The sequence below is a fragment of the Antennarius striatus genome, chromosome 8 (assembly GCF_040054535.1).
Source record: "Antennarius striatus isolate MH-2024 chromosome 8, ASM4005453v1, whole genome shotgun sequence".
Lineage (NCBI taxonomy): Eukaryota > Metazoa > Chordata > Actinopteri > Lophiiformes > Antennariidae > Antennarius > Antennarius striatus.
In genome coordinates, this window is record NC_090783.1 from 22,251,187 (window position 1) to 22,260,712 (window position 9,526).

The 9,526-nt window shown below is 37.5% G+C and overlaps 1 protein-coding gene across 1 annotated transcript in view; it reads right to left on the bottom strand.

Annotated features, from left to right (window-relative positions):
* The window catches only part of LOC137599973 (E3 ubiquitin-protein ligase SMURF2-like), a 44,653-nt gene extending 35,127 nt beyond the window's left edge, over positions 1 to 9,526 (bottom strand). Inside the window, exon 1 of the mRNA XM_068321265.1 lies at positions 9,131 to 9,526. Within this exon, the coding sequence (XP_068177366.1) occupies positions 9,131 to 9,182 (52 nt within the window). The 5' untranslated portion in view covers positions 9,183 to 9,526. The remainder of the gene's footprint in view (positions 1 to 9,130) is intronic.

Below are 9,526 nucleotides of genomic sequence, written 5' to 3' on the forward strand. Positions count from 1 at the left end.
GAGCGGACGAACACATGAACACTGATAATTACATCACCGCTTTGAAGTGGGATGTAAAAAGGCCATCAACTTAGATCTTAAACTTTAGGATGAAAATATAAATGTACAACTATTTTTGCACATGTAATTCAGCATATTTAAGGCAGCAATTTATTCTGTTTATTGGTTGAAAAATTGTGTTCAAATTTGATCTGTTTACATTTACTTAAATCGAACAATAGTTATTCAGCGATGTACTGATTCTGGACAAAAGGAATGTATTGTATTTTTGAGCACCAGCAAGTGTGTCGAACATGTTTACTACTGTGTGTAACCCAAAATTTCTTGCACGGAATTGTCATTTTAAGTATTTTAAATGTAGCATTGTCTATATACATGTTTAATCGTTTGAAGTTGTCTGTCTTTGTTGGTGTACCACAGCATTGCACCACCACCTGTTGGTAAGTGGAAAGGGGCGTCACCCACACAAATAAAACTGGGAATCAAGACAATTCGATGGCACAGCTAGAGGTCTTCTACAATATAAGGAGTCTTTCATATATTGAGTCAGGCCAAAATGGTGAGTGACTAAAATCTCTGGTCATACGTGACAAAAACAAATAACCAAGCACTGAATTAAAAGGAATGTGCCTTTTATTGGTCACATATCAACTTTTTATGCCATGAAGAGTAGATATGTTATAACTCAGCTCAGTGGGTTATTACAAAAAGATTGTGTCAACACATTACCTTTCAGCATTTGCCGAACAGAAACACCAGGCTGCTGCTGCTGATGGACAGGTTCAATCAGGTAATGCAACAGTATATATTTATGTTTTTAGAGGTAAAGCAATTTCAAGATTATTTTCAAGGTACAAAAAACATGCTATAAACTTTTGGTTTTGTACAAGATTTCAACAAAAACGCGACTGACTTTATAGTGACATTTGTCCGTCTCACCTACATACTGAAAGAAATGAAACCAATATTTTGAAAGCACCTTTCAAAATCTGATCAGGGAAAGCGCCATGAAATATTTTCTCTTATATTTTTAGAATATTATCTGTTTTTTTTCATTTGGTCATTCAGCAGCTTTGACCCACTCTAGAAAAAGCACCATCATTACTTCAAAATGTAAAGTACGAAATTAAATTAAAAACAAAAGACAACGTAAAACATTTCATCAGTATCATCATCCACTGTCAATCGCTTCACCTGCTGTGGCGGGTCGCGGGAAGCTGGAGTCTATCCGAGTTGACTGAGAGAATGAGGCGAGGGAAACTCCAGGCGCAACGCCAGTGCACCGCGGAGCCACACAGAAACACAGACAAACACACAAGCATACGCTCATTCCTACGGTCAATTTGGAACAAATTAACCTGAAGTGTATGTTTTTGGAGGTGGGAGGAAGCTGGAGAACCCGGAGAGAACCCACACAGACACGGAGAGAACATGCAAACTCCGCACAGTGGGACTCAAACCTGGAACCATCTTGCTGTGCGACGAAAGCGCTACCCTCTGCGCCACCGTGCCACCTACAAAACATTTTACAATTTATCCTTATAACCACCTAAGATAGATTGTTACTAATCTCCAAGAACATTATTGTACCATAGCATGTTGAGGAACAAAATAAGAATAAAAAAGCTGATGTTTAATAAACGTAAAAATAATTTCAGGATTAAAAAACTCCATGCTCAAATAATTCAGGGGATTGTTTCAGCCCCAAACTAAATCATAATTATAATTATTAACAGTTGACATGCATTCATATTGTTATTCTGAAAGAGTAATCACTTGTAAATTAGTGTCAAATGCAATGGAGTAAATCCAATATCTGCACCATAAATACAGTGGAATAGAGCTGTAACAGAAAACGCAAATACTCAAAAGTTCTTAAAATATAGTGCTTGGTACAGAGCAGTATGCTCAGTATGATATGTTATAAATGATGTTGATGTATATGCTGTATATGATTTTTGTTAATACTGATATGAGATTTCTATGACATGTTATTTTGCTGTGAACATGAGAATTTAAAAACAAAACACTAAGGAAACGCCTACAGAACTAGGCAAGATCTGGGTTGAAGTAGGCCATGAAGTCACTGACAAAGGAGATCACCGGTTAAAATAAGATGCAATGAAAAGCTGAAAAACAGGTTTTCAGTTACCAGGTTTACGGAGCCTGAAAAACATCACAGTCAACAAAAGCCAAAACACTGCAGAGTCTGACCATGGACTTCTACCTCGCACACATGGCATACTTTCTGTACGTGAGTTGTCTTTGCTGGCATTTCAACACGACACACTTCTTGTCAGCTTCCATGTCCTTTAGATCATCAGTAAGACATCCTTGTAGATGATACATATGACATATATCCTACAGATTTTTAAGCATCAGACCATATAACCAGTCCTACCACACAATGAGTCAGAAGCTCTTAATAACAGACTTAGTTGCTTATAAATAAATATTGTGCTTGTCCTGCCACCTCATGTTAAAGGAACTAGAAACTGTTGCCTGTTTTATTTCCTGTCAAACATAACATACTAAATATTGTGATGAGATTGTTGTGTGCTTCATCAGCGAAAATTTATTTTGACATGATCAAATGAAATATAAAATAAGTACATTTAATAGTATAAAAAGTAACGGATATATCTCTAATTCAGCTCCATTGATATCGCACTTGTATTTATATAAAACACACTATAAATGTATATCAGCATATTGTGTAATACAAAAATCAAGTCCTTGAGTATTCATTATAAAAACTGCTAAAATAAATTGACAGTACAAAGAGACGCAGCTGGGAGCATCAGCTTCGTACCATCTCTGAACAAAAGGTTTTGTTGACAGTTGGCTAAAGGTGAAAGGTCCTAAACAGACGAGTGCAGCAGAGCATCTGGGGATTGCCACAGCTGTCCTCAGGGGAGTCACCAAACCACCCCTTACAATGGATGCTTAACAGCACACGGTTTGAAAAAGAAGAGGGCTGAGATACATAAACACATCTTTTAAACACAAACAGAGTGCTCTGTTTGGATAGTGCATAAATTTGATCTGGTCTGATTATTGACACTGATACTAACTGAACAAGTACAAAGCAAAATGTTTTAATAAAATAAACAAGCTTTAAATGCTACCCCAGCACAAACTTGAGAAGGAAATTATAAGGGGCATCAATTCCTGAAGGAATTACTAATGGCTGACAAATAAAAACTGCTGACTTAAAAAAAAAAAAAGGGACAATTGCATAGCTCCACAGACAAAATTATGGTCCTACTTTTAAGTATAAGACACATTACTTCTTTCAATTTCAGAATATTTTTCTGACGTCTGGAGAATCCTGTAGTCTGGGTAAGCATGGTCTTTGATAATTATAGCTTAATATGCTGGTACTGTTAAATCACTGCAGCTCAAAAAGGGGGTGAAAAGACAAAATACATGATCTCCATTCAAGCTCACAGTTCAGGAGTTGCATTGTCCACTGAACCACTGCCATTCCTTGAGCCTCACATCAAACCACATAGCTGAGCTACGTTCCACCGAGACAAAGTTTTGTGTTATGGAACTCCAGGATCTTAGGATAATTGCATGACTGTGCACTGCCAACTCCACCGTCAAGTGCAGTCATTCTGTGGTCCATTAGTTCGATTAATTCTCTCAGTGAGCTGCAAGGACAGGGCAGTCCGACCATGCTGTGTCAGCATCCAGTTGTTGAGTTTAAATGCTGTTGAAATATATCCACCTTTTTTCCACTATCAGTTTCATGTACGATTGGTGCTTTTGCTCTTGATGTATAAAGACAAGTCATAACAGGCCACAGAGAGGCAGCAAATAAGATTGAATATGATAATTCAGTTTTTGCATTTGTCACGATCCTTCGCATGAATCCACTCAGAGTAGGCACTGCTTCTACATACCCATGGGGCTCATTTCATTGTCAATTAAAAAGGCATAACTAGTCTGCAACAATTAACTCATATGCAACAAAATACGGTATATGATATTTGCAGCCATGACACAACCTGGTGGAGCTGTATTAGATGGAAGCAAAGTTAGGAAGACATCAAATGAAAATAGTGTGCAATCGAATAAAGTTTATCATGTTTAATCATTGACTACATTATTTTAAATATTCCTATAAATTGAGCTTAAAAAAATCAAAATAACCCCATCCAGGTAAAAGAATGACCAAAAGAGACAGTGTTGTCTACTAATACGCTCATCGCAGAACTCTATAGCCTTTTAGAGCTGACTGCTTCCTTTAACCATGCAATAAATAGACGTATGCTGAAATAACATTTTTGACCTCAGGTCTCTTCACTTACAAAAAACTGTATCAAAACATCATAATAGTCAGATGTTAAATTGTAAAAGTAGAAGGCATACACTAAAGAAATGCCCTAAAAATCGCAGCAATCAATTAATGAAATGCGCAAATGACCCAAACGCAGAAGTTGATGGTTATTTTAACCTTGAACACACATGTCACCTGATATGCTGTAAATCCCTGTGCTCTTACGTTTTTTTTAAATGTATAAAGCAGAATGTGAGGTATAAATAAGACAATGTTTTAAAATAAAATATATGACTTAATAGTAAAATAGTAATAGAATGTCTCCAGCACATCTTCTCACATCTCCTGAGTAATTAATGGCAATCATTCAGATTTAAAATCCACATCCTTCACCACCCTCAGCATTTCTCCAGTCAAATTAAGTTATTGATTTATCATTGATAAATAATGTCATTGATTCCAGAGGACACAAATCTATGTTTGATACAATTGTCCTCACTGCTCATTGATTTTTTGTTTTTTAACATAAAAGCCAAAACGTCAATGATGCAACGCACAGCACCATGTGAGCTTCTATAGCCTGATCTCCAAATTAAAAAATCACTGAATAACTTGCATTCAGTGTTCATCTCTCTCTCTCTCTCTCTCTCTCTCTCTCTCTCTCTCTCTCTCTCTCTCTCTCTCTCTCTCTCTCTCTCTCTCTCTCTTTCTCTCTCTCAAACTGAAGCAGACTCAAAGATGGGGGGGTGCAATTTGAGTGGCAGCATTTCTCCATTTGTTTGCATGTTTGCACAGTAGACATGCCGAGTGATCTACCAGACACACACAGTCTGACTGCAGAAACAGAAGCAGAGCAGAACACTGTGGTTTTAACCTGCCCTGCTAGTTCAGGTTCCTTAAAATAGAAAGCCTGAGCAAAATCCATTCAATTTTTTCAAAGGCAGAAGTCTCTGAAAATGCACATTGAGAAATGACAAAAGAGACGATTTACATCTGTTTAAGACGAAGAAAGAGCAAGAGACAGAAGATAATGCATGATAACTTTAATACAGAAATACTTAAGGCAGTGAAAAGAAGAGGGTTAGGGAGGAGGACGCAAAAACCTTGGGTAACTCACATCGACAATTATATCTGATTATTCACTTGTTCCAAATTACTTTTTAAGACTCAAGGTTTCACTTCCACTGAAACTCCTCAGATACTGTCAGTTATATTATTCTCTTAGCATATGAAGACAGAAGATATTTAACCAACATATTCTGCAAGAGAATCCCCTTCAGCACTTGGAAACTTTAATGTATTCGGCATATTGAAGACCACCTCCTCCCCACACAGAGACTGTTATGCAATGGTGAGGTGTTCAGTCTTTCCATTTCCCCACTCGGATGTACACTGACGCCACCAAGTTCAAAAATAATTTGAAAAGCAGATAAAATTTGGACTGACTCAGGCAACGTTAGCCTTCAAACAAAAGCAATCTTGAGAAAAAGCAAATTTGTGGGAAATATGATAATGCGGTATACAAAAATAATCCTTTTTCCTGTTCCCTTTTTCCTCATTATGTGACACTGACTGGCATAAATATATTTCTTTCAAGGATTTGTTCAAAGTTGATTGTCCTCAGAATCTAAGTAACACATCAAGGTCAAACAGCCTCATGGAGACTTCACAAGGTAACTCTTTCAATAATACTGTAGTACAGTACATCACAATTTTTAGTAGGGATGATTCAATGTCTTGAAATATTAGTCATTGCCATGGCGACAGTAATATTAAATAGCTGTAACCAGACATTAGATTGCAGAAGACAGACATGACACATGGGCTGGGCCATTCAGACTTAGAGACAGGAGAAATCAGCAACACAGCATTTTTCTGGATGAAAAAGTAATCAATCGGACAGACCTATTTAAGGTTTTGGTATCTCAGAATGTATCCCATTCATGTGTAAGGAATGCAGTCTGAGCAGTACATGGTAGTCTCAAGCACTCATGAAAGAGACAAGCCCAGTACATACAAAACACTTAACCAACATAAAATCCTGCTGTGGAGCAGGTAAGTCATTAGAAAGTAGTATGTTCATAATTTTTCTTCAAAAGCAACTATCTACATACTTGCTTCTCTCAACAGGAAATGTGTTTGTTTTTGAATTCAGGTCACAAAAGTCACGAGAACACATGAGCTATGTCTTTAGTTTGCAAACGAGAATGAGCCCTAACTTGGCTCAGCATTGTGTCCTAATATTACATCTGTTGAGTGCATGAGGGTGCCTTTGTCCATCTGCACTTTAAATTGCATGTAGACAAACAGGCTCACACACATAGCTGGACTTTCTGAGAGCTGACAATGAATGCTGTGACAGTTGTGCCCGATAGCATCTCTTGAAATGCATTCTCCTCCAATGCTAATGCTGGACCAGGGCTGGAGGCTGGCTCTTTATCCTAATCACCAGCTTCCTGGGTATACACTCGCACATTGCTCACATAAACTCAAGAACCAGCGTTCCTAATGATGAGCCGTGTCTTCCCATCTTTTGCTAAAAGAGAAAAGACATGGCATTATCCCTTTAACACAGAAATAAAAAAAATGGCACTACAGCAAATACTCTTCTTTACTGACACCTTTGTTTACTTATGCAGACAAAAAAAATACCATCAAAACCACTCAGTGTGTGATATTAGATAGTATACCACTGTTCCATAAGTAGCTGTGGCATTTACCATGGTAACCTCAGTGTCTAGCGTAAAATTTTTTACTGAGCAGCACGACAAAAACAATGAAATGCTAAGTCAACAACAACCATGTACCTGTTGTGTCACATGGAAATCAATGCCATCCTCTGTCCAAAGGGCATGAAACACCCAGATCTAATGTCATGCCAGGTAACGGTTTTTGAAGTTTATTTAATTTTAAATAAAAAGACAACAAAACCTAGTAAGTTCAAAAGCTCATCCGCATTGATTATTAAATAAAATGGTACTTGAACATAAAATCCAATCCTTGAGAAAAACAAGCGTGATGCACAACAATAACTTTTAATCTTCCAGTTCCAATCCCCTGACGAAATAAAAAATGCGAAGATAGAGACCACAGAGCAGACAAGAGTAAAACTGGACTTGTAAGAAATGTCAGAACTACGCAGTCTCCGACTTATGAATCAAGTGTGGTGACAACTAAACATACGAGCAAAGTGTGAATGAATGCATAAGTTAACGTGTTGAGTGAACATCTGATTCTGATCATGGTGTTAGTAGCATTTCTGGATGATCTCTGCCATATGAACCTCACTTTCTCTCTCTCCTTACACACAAAACCACACAGTTTTTATTATCCTTTCTCGTGAAGAATAGACAGAGGATGTGTCTATGACTGGAAAAGACTCACATTTCCTCTCTGAGGTTTCACATTCCTAGGATTCCGTCTGAAGACCACTGTAGCCCATTTAGAATAATTCCCCATCTGTGGGGGGTGGGGGGCAGGGCAGGCATGAAGGCGGCCAGCTGGGTAGGCTCAGAACTTTGATGGCTAATTTGTCATTACTGTAACACACTACCTTTTGATTTTAAGAAACCTCATGTTCACACTGTACCGAATGATAAAGGCCTTAAATATTAATATGCTCTCCTACAGTGAAAAAGAAAATAACACGAATATGGAAAAAATATTGTTACTACAGCTGACACTCATGATAACTTACATTATTACATTATATCTTTATTATTCTGCCAAAAATGTTAATTACTGAATATGGAGTTAATAAAAGTACCCAAAAATGTTAGTAGGAACAATTCTTAGATATATACATATTCCTACAGACCCAGAAACATCTGTTTAGATATTTGACAAGTGGAGTCATCTGTTACTAACAGTTCTGCTGTCAGTGATGATCATTTGAAATTACAATTTATCACTGTAAGACTTAACACTAGAATAATACGAGTGTATGATCACATTGAGACAATCTTGGACTGTGTGATCTCATTTCAGCAGTCATGGTTTCTGAACACAGTCAGATTGGTTTTGATGCCACCACAGTAAAATTACGGAATGATCCAGACTACGCATAAATCCATGTGGGTTACACAGAAACTACCATCCCTGTCCAAAGCAAGACCACAGCTATTTCATACAAACCGAAAAAGAAACATCAACATGTTACAAAATGCATCTAGTGTAGTTATTTTTCCACATTCACTGTTGATGACCCCATTGAAAGACGCTTTCTTGAATGAACCTGGAAGCAATTGTGAATGGCACCAGTATGTGTGATAAACCCCAATCATGCAGCCACGCAGCAAGACCCTGTGTTGTATTCACTTCAATGTTCTTGGAAGATGATTATTAATTATTGTTAATCATTGTGAAATTAAATTTCATGTCCACTATGGAAAACAGTGCTGAAATTGTTAGTATGCTGAACAGCTATAGCATTAATATGTATTAGCACATACTTGATTTTAATTGGGTGAAGTATTTCATATAATTTATTATTTCAGAATTCAGGATACCATCGGTACCGATGCTGGGGGGATAAAACAATTGTTAGCTACCCAAGTTACTAGAAATCAAACAGCGTTGTAGCTGCTAATGTGCTAATGAGCAAGCTTTATTAACTAGACTGGGCTATCTTTCAACATTACTCAATGATACGTCATCAATGAGAGTTTTATTAAGTAAATTAAAAACAAGTAAATGTCAGCAAGAAAAATCAACATATCTAAATATATCACATAACACAAATGCGCGAGTACTCAATGTTACAATCGGGAGGTATTAGTTAGCCTGAGTGGCTAACAGGCTAAATTGCTATCGCTTAGGAGTGTGAGGGGGTTTAAATTCGCTTACCTGTCAACCGCAGCTTTACTGGGCCATTTCTCCTAGCTCCCTGGCTAGACATTCCCTTTGTGTTCCAGCCTGATGTAAAATCATAAGAAATGAGTCCTGCTTTTGTCAGCGCATGAGTCGTTCAGAGGGGTTTCTCCCAAAGCAGTCCCTCTGCTAGCTTGAGGTTAGCTTGTAGTATCAGCACAGCAAACCACCCCGACTGAGTAGGCAATATAACATTAACGTTATCATGCTCACAAACACGTTAACCGTTCTCAGCAAAAACTTACAAATTACAATATTTCCAAAAAGACGTTCACGACGTAAACCAGGGTTATTGACGCTGTGGTCGCATTACAAACACAATTTTAGAAGCAAATTGGTCCTATCCGTACAGGCGCCTACTCTGAATTTCTT